Below are 21,793 nucleotides of genomic sequence, written 5' to 3'. Positions count from 1 at the left end.
GCTAGAGAAATGAAAAATACAAGTAGGCCCCTAGGCTTACTTAATTTTATCCAAAATATTTTGAACTTTGTGGATTAGTCTGCGGGCTGCACAAAATTGTTCGGGGGGCCGCATGCAGCCCGCGGGCCGTGAGTTTGAGACCCCTGCTCTAGAGCCTGTAAAGGGGTTTGGGATGCTGTGTATCAGTTTGTTTTTTAGAGCAGTGGTTTCTAAACCAGTGAGTGCACATTTCAGGGGTATGCAAGACCACCCATAAGGTACAGGGAGAAAACCTACATACTTATGTTTATATTTATTTTTTATTTATTTGTGTAAATGCAGTATTTTATACATAAAAAGGAACATACGAATTCAGTTACTTGTTCAGTCAGTTTTTTCATATCATGATATACTTCTTCTTAATGCCTTGCTAAACGGATTTACACTCCATGGCATCCAGATGAACTAAGCCAGCAGTCACAAGTTTCAGACTGAACACAATAAGCAAATAGTAAGAAAATGGTAGAGCTGATGCCTCAGCATGGGAAGTTGTTCAAATTAGAAATAATTGTAAAAATCACTTAAAGTATTGGTTTTTATTTATTAGTATTAATGGTGAACTTTATCTTAAATGTACATTGTGCCTTGACATATTTATCAGTAAGAATATAAAGCCATTGTGATTTTTAAGACATTTAAAAATTAAGTGTTGCCTGACCAGGTGGTGGCGCAGTGGATAGAGCGTCGGACTGGGATGCGGAAGGACCTAGGTTCGAGACCCCGAGGTCGCCAGCTTGAGCGCGGGCTCATCTGGCTTGAGCAAAGAGCTCACCAGCTTGGACCCAAGGTCGCTGGCTCCAGCAGGGGGTTACTCGGTCTGCCGAAGGCCCGTGGTCAAGGCACATGTGAGAAAGCAATCAATGAACAACTAAGAAGTCGCAACGCGCAACGAGAAACTGATGATTGATGCTTCTCATCTCTCTCCTTCCTGTCTGTCTGTCCCTGTCTATCTCTGCCTCTGTAAAAAAAAAAAAAAAAAAATTAAGTGTTTAGAAATGGAAGATGGGCAATTTTTTTTAATATTAATATTTTTTTATTAAATTTAATGCAGTGACATTGATAAATCAGGGTACATATGTTGAGAGAAAATATCTCTAGATTATTTTGACATTTGTTTGTGCTGTATACCCCTCCCGCAAAGTTAAATTGTCTTCTGTCACCTTCTATCTGGTTTTCTTTGTGCCCCTCCCCTCCCCTAACCCCTCTCTCCTTCTTCACCCCCTCCCCCCTCCCCAAACCCCCCCGCCCCTGTTGCCATCACATTCTTGTTCATGTCTCTGAGTCTCATTTTTATGTCCCTTCTATGTATGGATTCATCTCAGTTTTTTTTCTGATTTACTTATTTCACTCCGTATAATGTTATCAAGGTCCATCCATGTTATTGTAAATGATCCGATGTCATCATTTCTTATGGCTGAGTAGTATTCCATAGTATATATGTACCAAAGTTTTTTAATCCACTCGTCCTCTGATGGACACTTGGGCTGTTTCCAGATCTTCGCTATTGTGAACAATGCTGCCACAAACATGCGGGTGCATTTCTCCTTTTCGAGCCGTTCTATGGTGTCCTTGGGGTATATTCCTAAAAGTGGGATAGCTGGGTCAAAAGGCAGTTCGATTTTCAGTTTTTTGAGGAATCTCCATACTGTTTTCCACAGTGGCTGCACCAGTCTGCATTCCCACCAGCAGTGCAGGAGGGTCCCCTTTTCTCCACATCCTCGCCAGCACTTATTCTGTGTTGTTTTGTTGATAAGCACCATTCTGACTGGTGTAAGGTGATATCTCATTGTGGTTTTAATTTGCATTTCTCTAATGATTAGTGATGTTGAGCATTTTTTCATATGCCTATTGGCCATCTGTATGTCCTCTTTGGAGAAGTGTCTATTCATCTCTTTTGCCCATTTTTGGATTGGGTTGTTTGTCTTCCTGGTATTGAGTTTTACAAGTTCTTTATAAATTTTGGTTATTAACCCCTTATCAGACGTATTGTCAAATATGTTCTCCTATTGTGTAGTTTGTCTTTTTATTTTGTTCTTGTTGTCTTTAGCTGTGCAAAAGCTTTTTAGTTTGATATAGTCCCATTTGTTTATCCTGTCTTTTATTTCACTTCCCCGTGGAGATAAATCAGCAAATATATTGCTCCGAGAGATGTCGGAGAGCTTACTGCCTATGTTTTCTTCTAAGATGCTTATGGTTTCACGGCCTACATTCAAGTCTTTTATCCATTTTGAGTTTATTTTTGTGAGTGGTGTAAGCTGGTGATCTAGTTTCATTTTTTTGCAGGTAGCTGTCCAATTTTCCCAACACCATTTGTTAAAGAGGCTGTCTTTACTCCATTGTATTTCCTTACCTCCTTTGTCAAATATCAGTTGTCCATAGAACTGGGGGTTTATTTCTGGGTTCTCTGTTCTATTCCATTGATCTATATGCCTGTTCTTATGCCAGTACCAGGCTGTTTTGAGTACAATGGCCTTGTAGTATAACTTGATATCAGGAAGTGTGATACCTCCCACTTTATTCTTCTTTTTTAAGATTTCTGAGGCTATTCGTGTCCTTTTTTGGTTCCATATAAATTTTTGGAATATGTGTTCTATATCTTTGAAGTATGTCATTGGTATTTTTTTTTTTAATTGTTTTTATCTTTTTTTTTTTTTTTTAATAAATTTTTATTAATGGTAATGGGATGACATTAATAAATCAGGGTACATATATTCAAAGAAAACATGTCTAGGTTATTTTGTCATCAAATTATGTTGCAAACCCCTCGCCCAAAGTCAGATTGTCCTCCGTCACCCTCTATCTAGTTCTCTGTGCCCCTCCCCCTCCCCCTAACTCTCTCCCTCCCTCCCTCCCATGTCCTCCCTCCCCCCCCCCACCCTTGGTAACCACCACACTCTTGTCCATGTCTCTTAGTCTCATTTTTATGTTCCACCAATGTATGGAATCATGTAGTTCTTGTTTTTTTCTGATTTGCTTATTTCACTCCTTATAATGTTATCAAGATCCCACCATTTTGCTGTAAATGATCTGATGTCATCATTTCTTATGGCTGAGTAGTATTCCATAGTGTATATGTGCCACATCTTCTTTATCCAGTCTTCTATTGAAGGGCTTTTTGGTTGTTTCCATGTCTTGGCCACTGTGAACAGTGCTGCAATGAACATGGGGCTACATGTGTCTTCACGTATCAATGTTTCTGAGGTTTTGGGGTATATACCCAGTAGAGGGATTGCTGGGTCATAAGGTAGTTCTATTTGCAGTTTTTTGAGGAACCACCATACTTTCCTCCATAATGGTTGTACTACTTTACAGTCCCACCAACAGTGAATGAGGGTTCCTTTTTCTCCACAGCCTCTCCAACATTTGCTATTACCTGTCTTGTTGATAATAGCTAATCTAACAGGGGTGAGGTGGTATCTCATTGTAGTTTTGATTTGCATTTCTCTAATAACTAATGAAGCTGAGCATCTTTTCATATATCTGTTGGCCATTTGTATCTCTTCCTGGGAGAAGTGTCTGTTCATGTCCTCTTCCCATTTTTTTATTGGATTGCTTGTTTGTTTGTTGTTGAGTTTTATGAGTTCTTTGTAAATTTTGGATATTAGGCCCTTATCTGAGCTGTCGTTTGAAAATATCAGTTCCCATATAGTTGGCTGTCTGTTTATTTTGATATCAGTTTCTCTTGCTGAGCAAAAACTTTTAATTCTGATGTAGTCCCATTCATTTATCTTTGCCTTCACTTCTCTTGCCATTGGAGTCAAGTTCATAAAATGTTCTTTAAAACCCAGGTCCATGATTTTAGTACCTATGTCTTCTTCTATGTACTTTATTGTTTCAGGTCTTATATTTAGGTCTTTGATCCATTTTGAATTAATTTTAGTACACGGGGACAGGCTGTAGTCGAGTTTCATTCTTTTGCATGTGGCTTTCCAGTTTTCCCAACACCATTTGTTGAAGAGGCTTTCTTTTCTCCATTGTGTGTTGTTGGCCCCTTTATCAAAGATTATTTGACCATATATATGTGGTTTTATTTCTGGGTTTTCTATTCTGTTCCATTGGTCTGAGTGTCTATTTTTCTGCCAATACCATGCTGTTTTGATTATCGTGGCCCTATAATATAGTTTAAAGTCAGGTATTGTAATGCCCCCAGCTTCATTCTTTTTCCTTAGGATTGTTTTGGCTATTCGGGGTTTTTTATAGTTCCATATAAATCTGATGATTTTTTGTTCCATTTCTTTAAAAAATCTCATAGGGATTTTGATGGGAATTGCATTAAATTTGTATATTGCTTTGGGTAATATGGCCATTTTGATTATATTTATTCTTCCTATCCAAGAACAAGGAATATTTTTCCATCTCATTGTATCTTTTTCGATTTCCCTTAACAATGCTTTGTAATTTTCATTATATAGGTCCTTTACGTTCTTTGTTATGTTTATTCCTAGGTATTTTATTTTTTTTGTCGCAATCGTGAAGGGGATTATTTTTTTGAGTTCGTTTTCTAATATTTCATTGTTGGCATATAGAAAGGCTATGGACTTTTGTATGTTAATTTTGTATCCTGCGACCTTACTGTATTGGTTTATTGTTTCTAATAATCTTTTTGTGGAGTCCTTCGGGTTTTCGATGTATAGGATCATATCATCAGCAAAAAGTGATAGCTTTACTTCTTCTTTTCCGATATGGATGCCTTTTATTTCTTTGTCTTGTCTGATTGCTCTGGCAAGAACTTCTAGCACCACGTTGAATAAGAGTGGAGAGAGTGGACAACCCTGTCTTGTTCCTGATTTAAGGTAGAAAGTCCTCAGTTTTATGTATGCCGTTTAATAGGATGTTGGCTGATGGTTTATCATATATGGCCTTTATCATGTTGAGATATTTTCCTTCTATACCCATTTTGTTGAGAGTCTTAAACATAAAATTGTGTTGTATTTTATCAAAAGCCTTTTCTGCATCTATTGATAAGATCATGTGGTTTTTGTTCTTTGTTTTGTTGATATGGTGTATTACGTTAACCGTTTTACGTATGTTGAACCATCCTTGAGATTCTGGGATGAATCCCACTTGATCATGATGTATTATTTTTTTAATATGTTGTTGTATTCGGTTTGCCAGTATTTTGTTTAGTATTTTAGCATCTGTATTCATTAGAGATATTGGTCTGTAGTTTTCTTTCTTTGTGCCATCCTTGCCAGGTTTTGGTATGAGGGTTATGTTGGCCTCATAAAATGTGTTTGGAAGTATTGCTTCTTCTTCAATTTTTTGGAAGACTTTGAGTAGAATAGGAACCAAGTCTTCTTTGAATGTTTGATAGAATTCACTAGTATAACCGTCTGGGCCTGGACTTTTATTTTTGGGGAGATTTTTAATAGTTTTTTCTATTTCCTCCCTGCTGATTGGTCTGTTTAGGCTTTCTGCTTCTTCATGACTCAGTCTAGGAAGGTTGTATTGTTCTAGGAATTTATCCATTTCTTCTAGGTTGTTGTATTTGGTGGCATATAATTTTTCATAGTATTCTACAATAATTCTTTGTATTTCTATGATGTCTGTGGTGATCTCTCCTCTTTCATTTTGGATTTTATTTATTTGAGTCCTGTGTCTTTTTTCCTTGGTGAGTCTTGCCAAGGGTTTGTCAATTTTGTTGATCTTTTCAAAGAACCAGCTCCTTGTTTTATTGACTTTTTCTATACTTTTTCTGTTCTCTATTTCATTTATTTCTGCTCTGATTTTTATTATCTCCTTTCTTCGGCTGGTTTTGGGTTGTCTTTGTTCTTCTTTTTCTAGTTCCTTAAGGTGTGAAGTTAAGTGGTTTACTTCGGCTCTCTCTTGTTTGTTCATATAGGCCTGAAGTGATATGAACTTTCCTCTTATTACTGCTTTTGCTGCATCCCAGAGATTCTGATATGTCGTATTTTCATTTTCATTTGTCTGTATATATCTTTTGATTTCTGCACTTATTTCTTCTTTGACCCATTCATTTTTTAGAAGTATGTTGTTTAGTTTCCACATTTTTGTGGGTTTTTCCCCCTCTTTTTTGCAGTTGAATTCTAGTTTCAAGGCTTTATGATCAGAAAATATGCTTGGTACAATTTCAATTTTTCTAAATTTGCTGATATTGTCTTTGTGGCCCAACATATGGTCAATTCTTGAGAATGTTCCATGTACACTAGAGAAAAATGTATACTCTGTCGCTTTGGGATGAAGTGTCCTGTAGATGTCTATCATATCCAGGTGTTCTAGTATTTCGTTTAAGGCCACTATATCTTTATTGATTCTCTGTTTGGATGACCGATCTAGAGCCGTCAGCGGTGTATTGAGGTCTCCAAGTATGATTGTATTTTTGTTAGTTTTTGTTTTAAGGTCAATAAGTAGCTGTCTTATATATTTTGGTGCTCCTTGGTTTGGTGCATATATATTAAGGATTGTTATGTCTTCTTGATTCAACTTCCCCTTAATCATTATGAAATGACCATTTTTGTCTCTGAGTACTTTTTCTGTCTTGTAGTCAGCATTATTAGATATGAGTATTGCTACACCTGCTTCTTTTTGGGTGTTGTTTGCTTGGAGTATTGTTTTCCAGCCTTTCACTTTGAATTTGTTTTTATCCTTGTTGCTTAGATGTGTTTCTTGTAGGCAGCATATAGTTGGATTTTCTTTTTTAATCCATTCTGCTACTCTGTGTCTTTTTATTGGTAAGTTTAATCCATTTACATTTAGTGTAATTATTGACACTTGTGGGTTCCCTACTGCCATTTTATAAATTGCTTTCTGTTAGTTTTGTATCTAGTTTGATTCTTCTTTTTTGTTTTTCTATCATTTGTTTTTGTTTGTTTGTGTTCCATACTTCTTTCCTCTGTTGCTACCTTTTTTAAGTCAAGTGTTTTTGTGGTGGTTTTTTTAAGGGTGGTTACCATTAAGTAATGAAAAGGGTACCTACCATATTCATTGTAGTACCCTATCTTATAAGTATTTCTGCACTTCATCATCCTTTGCTACTGTTAATCTCCATCCTCTCCCCCCTTTTTTTCCTTTGTTGTCACAGTTTAAGTTTGGTTTTATTGTGTTCTTGGTGGAGCTGTTACTTGTGGTGTTGTTTTCTTTTGTTCTTTGAATCTGGTTGGAAAACCCCCTTTAGTATTTCCTGGAGTGGGGGCTTTCTGTTGATAAATTCTCTCATCTTTTCTGTATTTGTGAATGTTTTTATATCTCCTTCATACTTGAAGGATAGCTTTGATGGGTATAGTATTCTTGGCTGAAAGTTCCTCTCTTTCAGGGCTTTAAATATTGGGGTCCACTCTCTTCTAGCTTGTAGAGTTTCGGCTGAGAAATCTGATGATAATCTAATAGGCCTTCCTTTATATGTTGTACTCTTCTTTTCCCTGGTTGCCTTGAGAATTTTTTCTTTGTCATTGGTTTGTGTCATCTTTATTATGATGTGCCTTGGAGTGGGTTTGTTGGGGTTAAGAAAACTTGGTGTTTTGTTTGCTTCTTGAATTTGAGGCTTTAGTTCCTTCCACAGGCTTGGGAAGTTCTCGTCTATTATTTGTTTGAGTATATTCTCCATTCCATTTTCTTTCTCTTCTCCCTCTGATATACCCATTATTCTTATGTTATTCTTTCTGATGGAGTCAGACAATTCCTGTAGGGCTTTCTCATTTTTTATTATTCTTGAGTCTCTTTCTTCTTCTCTCTGTTGTGCCTCAAGTTGTTTGTCTTCTATTTCACTAATCCTATCTTCAATCTGGGCTGTTCTGTTAGCTAAGCTTGTTACCTCGTTTTTCAGCTCGTGAATTGAGTTTTTCATTTCTGTTTGATTTGTTTTTATAGTTTCAATTTCCTTGGTAATATATTCTTTGTGTTCATTGAGTTGTTTTCTGATCTCCCTATATTGCCTTTCTGTGTTTTCTTGTATATCTCTGAGTATTTTTAAGATTTCTATTTTAAATTCTCTGTCATTTAGCTCCAAGGCTTCCAATATGTTAAGTCTTTTCTCCATAGGTTTTTCCACATCTATTTGTGTTACCTCTCTTTCTTTTGTATCCATAATATTCGATTTCCTCTTTCTTATCGGCATCTGAGGGTGGTCTTATTGATAGCACGCGGGCGCACTCCCTGGCGGCTTGAATGAGCGTCGCTGCAGTAGCTTCCTCCACACCCTCGTCTCTCAGATTCAAGTGATAACAGTCCTTTTGCTTTCAGTTTGTGTGGAACTCCGGAATGCTCCGAGGATAAATTTTTCTGTTTCTAGTTGATAAATTTGTTGTGATTTAGGGGAGAGCTGTCGGACGCGCTTCTCACGGCGCCATTTCCGTGACGTCACTTGTCATTGGTATTTTAATTGGTATTGCATTGAATTTATAAATTGCTTTGGGTAATATAGACATTTTAATGATGTTTATTCTTCCTAACCATGAGCACGGTATATGCTTCCACTTGTTAGTATCTTCCTTGATTTCTTTTATCAATGTTTTGTAATTTTCCGAGTACAAGTCTTTAGTCTCCTTGGTTAAGTTTACTCCTAGGTACTTTATTTTTTTGTTGTAATTGTGAAGGGGATTGTTTCCTTAATTTCTCTTTCTGACTGTTCATTGTTGGTGTATAAAAATGCTTCTGATTTCTGAGTATTGATTTTATATCCTGCCACTTTGCTGAATTTATTTATCAGGTCCAGTAGTTTTTTGACTGAGACTTTAGGGTTTTCTATATACAATATCATATCATCTGCAAATAATGATAGTTTTACTTCTTCTTTTCCAACTTGAATGCCTTTTATTTCTTCTTCTTGTCTGATTGCTGTGGCTAGGACTTCCAGGACTATGTTAAATAAGAGTGGTGAAAGGGGGCACCCCTGCCTTGTTCCTGATCTTAAGGGTATTGCTTTTAATTTTTGCCCATTGAGTATGATGTTGGCTGTGGGTTTCTCATAGATGGCTTTTATCATGTTGAGGTATGTTCCCTGTATTCCCACTTTGCTGAGAGTTTTGATCATGAATGGGTGCTGGATTTTATCAAATGCTTTTTCTGCATCTATTGAAATTATCATATGGTTTTTCTCCTTCTTTTTGTTTGTGTGATGAATCACATTGATTGATTTACGAATATTGTACCAGCCTTGCCTCCCCAGAATAAATCCCACTTGATCATGGTGTATGATTTTTTCCATATATTGTTGGATCCGGTTTGCTAATATTTTGTTGAGGATTTTAGCATCTATATTCATCAGAGATATTGGCCTATAATTTTCTTTCTTTGTGTGGTCTTTGCCTGGTTTTGGAATCAGAATTATGCTCACCTCATAAAAGGAGTTTGGAAGTCTTCCTTCCTCTTGAATTTTTTGAAATTGTTTGAGGATAGGAGTTAGTTCTTCTTTGAATATTTGGTAGAATTCCATTGTGAAGCCATCGGGCCCCGGGCTTTTCTTTGTTGGGAGTTTTTTGATAACTGTTTCGATCTCCTTTGGTGTAATTGGTCTGTTTAAGTTTTCTGATTCTTCCAGATTGATTTTTGGAAGATTGTACGTTTCAAGGAATTTGTCCATTTCATCTAGGTTGTCTAGTTTTTTGGCATACAGTTCTTCATAGTATTTTCTTACAATATTTTGTATTTCTGTTGTGTCAGTTGTTATTTCTCCTCTCTCATTTCTAATTTTATTTATTTGAGTCCTCTCTCTCTTTTTCTTGGTGAGTCTACTTAAAGGTTCATCAATCTTGTTTACCTTTTCAAAGAACCAGCTCCTAGTTTCATTGATCCTCTGTATTGTTTTTTTAGCCTCTATGTCATTTATTTCTGCTCCGATCTTTATTATTTCCTTCCTTCTACTACATTTGGGCTTTACTTGCTGTTCTTTTTCTAATTCTTTTAGATGCAGGGTTAAGTTGTTTATTTGAGCTTTTTCTAGCTTCTGAAAGTGTGCCTGTAGTGCTATGAACTTCCCTCTCAGCACTGCTTTCGCTGTGTCCCATAAATTTTGAGTTGTTGTATGCTCATTGTCATTCGTTTCTAGGAATTTCTTTATTTCTTCTTTGATCTCATTCTTAATCCATTCATTATTTAACACCCTGCTATTTAGTTTCCATGTGTTTGAGAATTTTTGAGCTTTTCTGCTGTGATTCATTTCTAGTTTCATGCCGTTGTGATCGGAGAAAGTGCTTGATATGATTTCAGTCTTCTTAAATTTGTTGAGAGCACTTTTGTGCCCTAACATGTGGTCTATCCTAGAGAATGTACCATGAGCACTTGAAAAGAATGTATATTCTGCTGCTTTAGGGTGAAAGGTTCTGAAGATATCTATTAAATCGAGTTGATCTAGTGTTTCCAATAAGTCTGCTGTTTCTTTGTTAATTTTCTTTCTTGAGGATCTATCTAGTGATGTTAGTGGGGTATTGAAATCCCCTACTATTATAGTATTGCTGTTGATCTCGTCCTTTAAATCCATCAAAATCTGTTTTATATATTTGGGTGCTCCTATATTAGGTACATAGATATTTATAATAGTTATATCTTCCTGTTGGAATACTCCCTTTATCATTATGTAGTGGCCTTCTTTATCTCTTACTATATCCTTTGTTTTAAAGTCCAATTTGTTTGATATAAGTATTGCTACCCCAGCTTTTTTTTCATTTCCGTTTGCATGAAACATTTTTTTCCATCCTTTTACCTTCAATCTGTGTGTGTCTTTTGTTCTAAGGTGTGTCTCTTGTAGACAACATATGTATGGGTCCTGTTTTCTTATCCACGCAGCTACCCTATGTCTTTTGATTGGATCATTTAATCCATTTACATTTAAGGTTATTATTGATATGTAGTTGTTTATTGCCATTTTCTTCTTTAAAGGTGTATTCCTTTTTCTTTTTTTTTTTTCTGTATTCTTTTCCCACTTTATCTGTTTACACCAGGCCCCTTAATATTTCCTGCAGCATTGGTTTGGTTGTAATGAATTCCTTGAGTTGTTTTTTGTCTGGGAAGCTTTTTATTTCTCTTTCAATTTTAAATGATAGCCTTGCTGGATAAAGTAGTCTTGGTTGTAGGTTCTTGTTCTGCATTACTTTGAATATTTCTTGCCATTCCCTTCTGGCCTCAAGTGTTTCTGTTGAGAAGTCAGATGTCATCCTTATGGGGGCTCCTTTGTAGGTGATAACTTTTTTTTCTCTTGCAGCTTTTAATATTTTCTCTTTATCGCTTAGCTTTGGTATTTTAATTATGATGTGTCTTGGTGTAGGTTTCTTTGGGTTTCTCTTTAATGGAGTCCTCTGTGCTTCTTGGATTTGTGAGAGTTTCTCTTGCATTAATTTAGGGAAGTTTTCAGCTATGATATGATTGAACAAAGTCTCTATCCCTTGTTCTTTTTCTTCTTCTTCAGGAACCCCTATGATGCGGATGTTATTTCTCTTCATGTTGTCACAGAGCTCTCTAAGAGTTTCCTCTGACTTTTTGAGTCTTTTTTCTCTTTTCTTCTCTGCTTTCATGCCTTCATTCCAGTTGTCTTCTAACTCGCTGATTCGATCCTCTGCTCTATCTATCCTGTTTTTAATTCCTTCCATTGTGGTCTTTATTTCTGATATTGTATTTGTCGTCTCCAACTGATTCTTTTTTATACTTGCTATTTCTTTATTTAGGTTTTCAAACTCCCCCTCCATTGTTGTTCTAAGATCCCTAAGCATCCTTACAATCATTATTTTGAACTCCGCATCTGGAAGTTTGATTATTTCCATATCACTCAGTTCATCTCTCGAAAGTGTCTCTTGTGGTTTCATTTGGATTGCACTTCTTTGTTTTCTCATCTTCTTCTTCTTTTTTTTGTTTTATTTGTAGAGTTGATTGAGTCTAGGCTTGGTGTTGTCTGCCTCCAGTTTTCAGTTGTGTTATTTTTAGGTCTTTGTGGGTTGGTATCAGCTATTATTTGTAATCCACTTTTGGATTTGGGCAGCTTTGAAGTCTTGATTTGTTTGTTTTCTTAACAGGTGATAGTCTTGTTAACTGATCTCAGCAGGGGGCTTCCTTGAAACTGTATCCAGGAATGCTGTGGGTGTAACCTGAGACGCTGAAGGTCTCTTCCTCCAACTAATCTCATTGGGGGCAGGGTTTTTTCTCTCAGCTTCAGTAGGGGGAGGTGTATCTCAGATCTCCATGGAGGCCTGAGTTACTGCCCCTCCTCCCCACTTCTTGTTTTCAGCTGTGTCTTGTTGTGCTGATTGGAGCTGGATAGATGTCCGGAGGAGATCTCTGATCCGGAAGCACTTCAGCTCTGTTTTGTGAAAGGTTCAGTCCCTCCCCCAGCTATGGCCGCCTCCAGCACGAATGAGTCAGCTTTTTTATTTTGTTTCTTGCATACCTTAGACCCTCACAGTCTGTCCCTCTCCCTGTCTTTTCCACTTGGGAGATAGGCTGGTCTTTTCAACCCACCTTGCTCCCTGGCCGCCAGGTAAGTGGCTGTGAGCAGTAGTTTCTGCTCTTTTTCCTCTGTGAAATCCTCTCTGGGCTCTCAGCCTCACCCCCCTCCTTCCCTTCCTGTAAGCAGAGGAGATTCAGGCACTCCTTACCAGGATTATTGTGGCTTCCTCTTTGCTCCTTGGTTTTTGAGAGCTGTTCTTGCAGTTCAGTGTTGGTTTTTCATGCTGATTTTTTCTAAATTGATTTGTATTCCAGTTTGGTGTTGAGAGCTGGGTGTCTGTGCATCCGCCTACTCCGCTGCCATCTTCTCTCCTCGAAGATGGGCAATTTGAAAGCAACATTATGCTAGGTGAAAGAAGCCAGACAGAAAAGACCACACATTGTATGATTTCTTTTTTTTGTTTCTTTTTTTTAGTTGGGGGGAGAGAGAGACCAAGAGACAGAGACAGAGAGAGAAACAGACAGGAAGGGAGAGAGATGAGACGCATCAACTCGTAGTTGTGGCACTTTAGTTGTTCATTGATTGATTTCTCATATGTGCCTTGACAGGGAAGTGCGGGGTGGGGGAGGGGCTCCAGCTGAGCCAGTGACCCCTTGCTCAAGCCAGCGACCATGTTGTCATGTTTATGATCCCACACTCAAGTTGGCCACCCCATGCTCAAGCTGTTGAGCCCATGCTTAAGCTGGTGACATTGGGGTTCGAACCTGGTTCCTCAGCATCCCAGATGAATGCTTTATCCATTTTGCCACCACAGGTCAGGCCAGATCAGTTCTGACCAGGATAACCTGGGAATTTCTTTTACGACCTATGGTAGTGCCCTAGAGCTTTATAGGCTATTCTTTCCTGTCCAGTAAGGAGTTTATGGAGAACTCTGTGGAGGCAGTGTGGTGGTGTAGAAAAAGCATGAGTTATGCAGCCAGATAGCCCTTGACCTAAGTTATTCACTGTGAGACCTCAGATAAAGTTACTTTCTCCGAGTCTCTGTTTCTTCATAAGTAAAATGGGAGTAATGGTGTCTACCCTGTTTGGGAAGATTAAGTGAAATAATATTTGTAAAGTGCTTGGCAGAGAAACTGACACATTCAGGGCACTGAACAATTGTTCCCCCTTTCTTTGTAGAGGGAGTGTAATGGATTGGAAAAATAATGCATATTTGCATTTCTAGTTCTTTTATATTTCTATAAGGGTTCAGGAAGTTATTTTAAAGATTTTATTTATTCATTTTAGAGAGGAGAAAAAGAGAGAGAGAGGAGGGGGAAGAAGCCGGAAGCATCAACTCCCATATGTGCCTTGACCAGGCAAGGCCAGGGTTTCAAACCGGCAACCTCAGCATTCCAGGTTGATGCTTTATCCACTGCAGGTCTGGCTTAAGAAGTTATTTTAAAAGCTACCATACTATAGATAGTTCCACCTCCTCCATTCCCATGGTCATTGAAAAATAGTTATAAAAGAATTATGGAGCTAGTAAAAACTCGAAAACGTGCAATAAATTCACCAGTGCTATCTAAATTATAACAAAATAGCCTGACCAGGTGGTGGTGCAGTGAATAGATCGTTGGCTTGCGACGCCGTGGAACCAGGTTCGAACCCCAAGGTTGCTGGCCTGAGCACAGGCTCACCAGCTTGAGCATGGAATCATAGACATGACCCCGTGGTTGCTGGCTTGAAGCCCAAGGTTGCTGGCTTGAGCAAGGAATCATTGGCTCAGCAGGAGCCCTCTAGTCAAGGCACATATGAGAAAGCAATGAACAACTAAGGTGCTGCAACTGTGAGCTGATGCTTCTCATCTCTCTCCCTTCCTGTCTCTCTGTTCCTGTCTGTCCTTCTCTCTCTCTCTCTCTGTCTCTGTCTCTCTCTCTCTCTCTCAAAATAAAGGGGGGCAACAACAACAACAAAAATGAAAACAATAAATCTAGGCTTCTAAAACAAATTGAAAGACAATTGAGCAAAATACACTGGATGAGGAGGGAGCAGAGAGAAATGCTATTCTGCTTTGCTATTAACAAGCTTTCAAACTCTGGACAATTTACAACTTTTGGGGGGCATCTGTGTAATGGATCAGGGGGCTTAACTGATTTTAAACTTCTTTCCAGTTTCAAAAACTTTGTGGAAATGAGGTTAAGGAGATTTGGAAAAGAAAAAATGTGACATCTCAATCAGTCTCATGTTTTTAAATATATAGTCACACTGCATACTGACAATATTTTCAAGAATATTCTAAATTATGATGATGGTCACAAATCATTGACCCTTAATCACTAGTTCACACTGATCTCCATTGGTACACACTCTCTCCACTGGGAGAGAAAAAGGGATGTTAGGGAAGTTGAGCTCCCACTCTACCACACTGTTCAAATTTAGAATCTAACATTCTTTTTGGTTATTTGTGGTTATTAATGAGATGGTTATAAGCAGCTTCTTCCTGTGGGGTGAGTAGGGGTTCTCCTTATTGTAAGATGGCTGGCGGCACCAAGGAATAAACTGCCTTTATGAGCTGGTAGAAAGGAGGCCATCCAAGGATTCACTTATGATAGATGGGGATTTTCAGGCACACCATTTAAATAATTTGCAACTCAGAATTAGATTAAGACTATTTCTTCATAAATTAGGAATGACATGATCTTGAATGAGAAAGTAGAATGTTTATATGTGAAAGGGCAATTATAAAATTGTCTTATAGTATCACAATTCCATGGCTGTATTGTTTTTTAATTTCTTAATTTGCTACACCAGTTTTATTGGAAGAAATGCTGTGGGAAACTCTCTTGATTAAAATAAGTATAAATTATTGATTTTAGATGAATGTTTTTTTTTCCTGTGATTAAACAAGTTGTATGCTATTTTTGTCTTAAGTCCTAAATTATTTCTGAAAGTGGTATTTGAAAGCTATAAATGTACAATGACTTGTATGAATAGTTGGATATTTATTTTGAGTATAACAACAAAAGCCAGGCCAAGTTTCTAATTTTTATTTTAAAATTGAAAACTAATTAGTAAATGCTTTAGTTAGTGACAGGCCATTCAACTGATTATCAAGCAACATGATAATTTGATATAATGAGGTTATATTTTTACAGGTTTTATTGAAAACTACAGCTGGCGATATTGATATAGAGTTGTGGTCAAAAGAAGCTCCTAAAGCTTGCAGAAATTTCATTCAGCTGTGTTTGGAAGGTAATCATAATTCTTGAGTTTTATTCTGTAGGAGAATTTTTTATTAATTTAAAAAATGAATTGCAGTGTTTTTGTTTGTTTTACTTGTTTTACAACATTGAACACTGGTGCTAAATAATGGTAATAAAAATAGTAGTAATAAATGGTAGAAACTGATATGAGTGATATGGTGTTGAGCTATGTGTCAGGAAAAGGAGAGAGGAGATAAAAAATTTACCCCTGCCTAACCAGGCAGTGGCGTAGTATTTGCAGTGGACGGAGCGTCGGACTGGGACACAGAGCAACCAAGTTTGAAATCCTGAGGACTCTGGCTTGAGCGCAGGCTCACCAACTTGAGTGTGGGGACACTGGCTTGAGCCCAAGGTTGCTGGCTTAAGCAAGGGGTCGCCCGGTCTGCTGTAGCCCCCTGGTCAAGGCACATATGAGAAAGAAATCAATGAACAACTAAGGAGTTGCAGCAAAGAATTGATGCTTCTCATCTCTCTCCCTTCCTGTCTGTCTGTCCCTATCTGTCCTTCTCTCTGTCACACACACACACAAAGAAAATTTGCCCCCAAATCTGTATATCTTTAACAGAGAAATTTATCTCACCAAACGATACTTGGATCCTTTTTGGTCTCCTTGGCTATTTTCCACTTCTTTCTTTCATCCTCTAGGTTTGGGCGTTCCCTAAGATTGCCTCTACTTCTCTACTGACTTTACTCTTTAGTTGTTACTTCATCCAGATGAGCACTAAATTTGGAATTCCAGCCATTTCTTCTCTTTGGAGCTCTAATTTCCATATTGAAATGCCTAGTGGACTCTCCTGTTTGAATCTTTCACTGTCAGTTCCAGCTAAAACCAGTGTAAAACCAAATTTACCAGTTTCTTCCCCAGACTGCCTTGACTTTCACCTACATGATTGTAATTGCTTTTTCTCTGGTCTTCCACTCATCTTTGATATCTTTACCCTTTTATTGATTCAGCTGGTAGTTGAGTCTTCAGGCAGCATGGCTTCCTCACTTTCCAACTTTGTTTTTATCGCACTAAATAACTCCCTGGTTTTATAGCTGATCATCTCGATCTCCTGAGCAGTTCTTCCTCATTTCCACTTTCACACAGATCCTCAGACCTCCTTCATATCCTCAGTCTCCTCATATCCTTGGTTTCCTTTTGGAATACTTTTTCTTCCATTTTTTACTGCTTCAGTCTACCCACTTTATAATGTCTGTTCAGAATTCCACATTCTCCACAAAGTCTTCCATTCGGTATTCAATGATGTCATCACTGTCTCTAGTGTTGTTTTAGATTTGAGTTGTAAAGTGACTATTTTTATTTTTAACAAAATTCACAGAATTATACATTCATTTGAGTGTTTTCCCATTCAGAATATTTCCTTATAGACCTAAATATTTCATGCATTTTGATAACTTATTGGCATTTAGAATGCATTGCATATAGATTTGAATATCTCAGTCATGGCAAATCATTATCCTAAGTTATACTGGACTTTTAGAGATAGACAAGGTTAATCAAGGTATCAGAAAACAACATTTTGAGTCAAAAGCAAGGTGTGAAAGAGAATTCAAGATATCCAGTAGTAGGTTGTAGTAAGAGCTCTCTCAATAGATGATTAGACCAATAAATACCAGGGAAGATTTAAGAAATAAATATACCCAGACCAAAAAACCCCCCCCAAAAAAAACCATGGCCAAAAAAGAGAAAAAAAAAAAAGATGTCTGCAAAGACCATTATTTATAATTGCTATGGCAGGCCGGAAGGAAATTGAGTCAGACAGGTAGTTTGGTCAGAGAAGCCTCAAATAACTGTCAACAGAATTGAGAAACACAGTAGACACAGAAAAGTCAGACTAGTTTCTGGAAAGAAGTTTTGGATAATCAAAAGCTCAAATTTTACAGTAGAAGAGTGAAAGTACAAAAACATTAGGAAGAATGAATGTATATTATAATCCATGACCAGGTGAATGGAAGAAACAGAAAACATCTGGATATAATATGACAAGGAAGACGAAATAAGGTTCTTAAGTTAGGTGATGATGAAACTTAATTACAGCAATAAGAAGTTATTCCCCTATTTCTTTGAATGCAAGAAGGAAAGAAGAATAGAAAAAATGGTAAGAAAAAGTACCAGAGCAATTCTCTTAATTGAAAAAATGAGAGGGAATTATCACTGCAAAGGGTAACAAGAAGCTCGAGCAGACCAATTTAAATAAAGATACTCCTAAGTGAATCAAGTCAAAGTTTTAAAAATATAATTTAGAGAACCTCATTTTAATTCTCTGACTTTATGATTTATTTATGGTTCATTTATTTAACAAGTCATAATATTTCTGGATATTGAAGCATTCATAGCAATATATATATATTTTTTAAAAAGCATGGTGTCTGTAATTAAAGGTAAGTGAATGGAAAATGAGGAGGGGAGAGCACAACCTCAGATACGGCTTTCAACTGAAATGGTATTCATGGCTAGAGGGAAGTTCTGAGTCTTTTATTTTCAACTTGATTGAGGTACAGTTTGCAAAACTGTATATATTTAGGCTGTACAACATAATTTTTTAAAGGTGTACAATGTGATTATTTAACATACATTGTGAAATGTTTACCACAGTCAGGTTTAGTAACATATCCGTCACCTCACAGTTACCTTTTTATTTATTTCTTTTGTGATGAGAACTCTTGAATCTACTCTTTTAGAAAATTTTAAGTATTCAGTAAAGTATTATCAACTCTATTCACCATGCTGTACATTGGGCCCCAGAACTTGTTATCATATAACTGAAAATTTGTACCTTTTGACCAACATCTCCCCGTTTCCACCACCCCCCAGCCCCTGGCAACCACCATTGTACTCTCTGGTTCGATGAGTCAACTGTTTTAGATACTATATATAAGTGAGAGCATACAGTATTTGCCTTTCAGTGTCTGGGGGATTTTGTTTTAGTTTTTATGATGTACAGTTAAAATGTATATTTACACAGATGATCTTGGATTATAGGTCTTTGCAGAATGGGGATGGGGAAGCTTGTTAGCTTTGAGAATTTTGTTCCTCTGAAGCATGAAGAGGAATAACGTTTTAGGTCTGCAAAACAAAGTGGAGAACAAAAAGAGAAGCAGATAAGAAAACCAAGTTCTTTACTTTGTGTGATTCTTAATCTCTTTACTTCACGTCTGCCTCAGCCTTATCTCTCCAGTGACCCTGCTTCATCAGTTACCTTTTATCCTGTCTCTTTTAACAGTAATTTAAAAATTCTTTAGAAGTGGCAAACATAAGTGTATATTAAAATGTTAAAAGAAATATCTTTTTTTATTTTAAGTGAGAGGCAGGACTCAGAGACAGACTCCCACATGTGCCCTGACTAGTATCTACCTGGCAAACCCCCTACCAGTATCTACCTGGCAAACCCCCTACCAGAGTAATGCTCTGCCCGTCTGAGGCCACTGCTTTGTTGCTCAGCAACCCAACTACTTTAGTGCCTGAGGAGAGGCCATGGAGCCATCTTCAACACCTGGGGCCAGGAGGGGTGTAGAAGCAGCAGATGGTCACTTCTCCTGTGTGCCCTGACTGGGAATCGAAAACTGAAATATCTTTACAAAACTAAAATAGTTATTAAAAAAAAGAGGCCAAAATAAATGGGGTATACAGGTCACAAAAGGAATTTTAAATAAAGAGCTATTCATGATAACGTCTATAAAATTAAACACAAAACGCAATGTTCCAGAACATACACAAATGCTATAAAAACGTAAATATAAATTCCTGTATGTACTTAGGAAGAAATGTAATTAGTCAAAATATATTATAATACCCATTTATTGTGCAGGCAGAAAAGAAAAGCTATGACTAATACCAGAACCAGAACAGCCAGTTTGGCACTTCATTTTGTATTTGAGATATATGTAAATTTCTTTTTTCAATAGTGGAGAATATTCTGAAAGATATTATAAACACATATAATGAAATAATAAAACTTCTTTAAAGTACTTATGGGAATGGTACATGCAATTTAAGAAGGAAGTTAGTTAGCATTATTGTAGGCAACAATATTATAGCGCATGGTAATCTATAAAAACAACAGTAAATGTATAATTCAACAGTGGTTAATAATAAATTGCAAGAATATAGAAAACTAAATGCTTAGTTCAACAGTGATTATTAATAAATTTTAAGGACATAAAAATAGTGGATATGGAAATTTTATGGAAATTTGACATTTTAGTGATGATAGTATACAAAATTATGCTGTAGAGAAATTATAGGAAATTCCTACTCAATATGTATAGTATTATAATAATTTTATTTATCCAGCAAGAATATAATTAGGAAAATAAAAAAAACAAAAGCTTAAAGTAAAAAGCCAGCATCACTGAAAGATGTTATAAGAAATAGGAGAAAAGGATAGGCAATTTTAAAATTTGAAAGCACAAGTAATAAAGACCTCTTTTCTGTTCCCCTTCCCTCACATCTAATAGATCTCTGAGTCTTATCAATCCTGCTTCCTAAGTATTCTTGCATCTATTCATTTCAAGAACGTTTTAACTCTTATAACAACAGTAGTTCTCGTTCTCTCTGTGTATGTGTGTCTCTCTCCCTCCCTTTCATATTCCCTCCTTCCCTCTCTCTAGACTTGTCACTTCCCATCCATTCTCCACTCTGGAAGTTTGAGTTATCATTTGATAAAGCAAATATATAAATATATTTAGATTTGAATAGGAATTTATAGAATTTAAATAAAAATATTGAAGTTTGACATTACATTTGTGTTGAATTTGAAAATTTTATAGGTTGCTTTTACAGTATCTTATTTAATCTTCAGAACAATTCTGAGTTAATTTATATTATTTGTTTATAGTGAGAAAATTACATGTACAGCATGGTGACTAATTAATATTGTATTGCATATTTGGAAGTTATTATGAGAGTAGATCTTGGAAGTTATCACGAAAAAAATTGTAACTGTGGTGACAGATGTTAATTAGACATTATCATTCATGATCATTTCACAGTATCAAATAAATATCCAATCATTATATTGTACACCTGAAACCAGTATAATGTTATATGTCAATTTCATCTCAATAAAAGAAAGAAAAAAATTGAATTTAAGATTGCACAGCTAATAAGAAGCAGAACTCAGAACTCCTGATTTCTACATACATTGTTAATTGAAGTAAATGGTTACTTAGGGATACAGGAGAGATGCTTTTACACCTCTTGATTTTTACAGTTTCTAGTTGTAATTAAAGAGAACTTGTCTGCATTGGGGAGCTCTTATGACTATAGTCCAACAGCTCCTCAGTCAGAAAAGGGATTGAAAATATTAGTTGGTCTTCTTTTCTACTTCTTCTAATCCGTCCTATATACTGGATAAAGTTGTTAGAATATGGAATATGTTTTTTGAAATGTGGATTTTATATCCAGCTATGTCTTACAAATGTAAATAGTCATGAGGGTGCTTGCAAGCCACTGTATTATAGTACTTTGTGAATTATGATAAACCATGGTCATGTTTGACCCAACACGTGTCACAAAATACTATGTATTATGTCAGTAATTGTATCCATACAATTACTCCACAGTGACTGTACCATTTTACAACCCAGCTAGTGATATAGAAGGGTTCCAGTTTCTTGACCTCCTCACTAACATTTATTTTGCTTTTTTTGATTGATAGCCATCCTAATAGGTATGAAGTATTTCATTGTAATTTTGATATACATTTCCCTAATGACCAAAGATGTTGAGAATTTTTCCTTATGCATATTGGCCTTTGTTGCTACTTATTTAATGTTAATTCTCTGATGGTTGGACACTAATTCTTGCCCTTCCACACCCACCAAATTCTGTGCTTACACTTTCCCCATGTCGCTGCCATAAGTCTGCCATCCCTACTTCTTTTCCCTCTGTGATGTCTCCTGTGAGTTTAGTTCCAGGTAGTAACTATGAGGAGATCATGTATGATCCTCTTGTATGTTTGTGGCTTCCAAATAATATATTTATATGTAAAGATAAATAATCTCTTTCAATCATTGAGCAAATTTATTAAGAGTTTAGTTGGACTCAGTTATAATTGATTATTTACTTATTGAAAGTTTCTAGGGGTTGCATTGATGATGCTAGATCTGTAATTATTGAGTAATTTTGACATATTTGAGGTTTGTATATTGTTTGTGTAAATTAATTTTCTGT

At 36.5% G+C, this 21,793-nt stretch overlaps 1 protein-coding gene across 2 annotated transcripts in view; it reads left to right on the top strand.

The window, feature by feature from the left end:
- The window catches only part of CWC27 (CWC27 spliceosome associated cyclophilin), a 215,258-nt gene that overhangs the window by 2,814 nt on the left and 190,651 nt on the right, over positions 1-21,793 (top strand). For both annotated transcript variants that reach the window (XM_066253591.1, XM_066253592.1), the window contains exon 2: positions 15,508-15,604. In XM_066253591.1, the coding sequence (XP_066109688.1) occupies positions 15,508-15,604 (97 nt within the window). The remainder of the gene's footprint in view (positions 1-15,507; positions 15,605-21,793) is intronic.

Source organism: Saccopteryx bilineata, chromosome 1 (assembly GCF_036850765.1).
Source record: "Saccopteryx bilineata isolate mSacBil1 chromosome 1, mSacBil1_pri_phased_curated, whole genome shotgun sequence".
Lineage (NCBI taxonomy): Eukaryota > Metazoa > Chordata > Mammalia > Chiroptera > Emballonuridae > Saccopteryx > Saccopteryx bilineata.
Note: the sequence above shows the minus strand (reverse complement) of the source record. Positions and strands in the feature narration are given on the sequence as shown.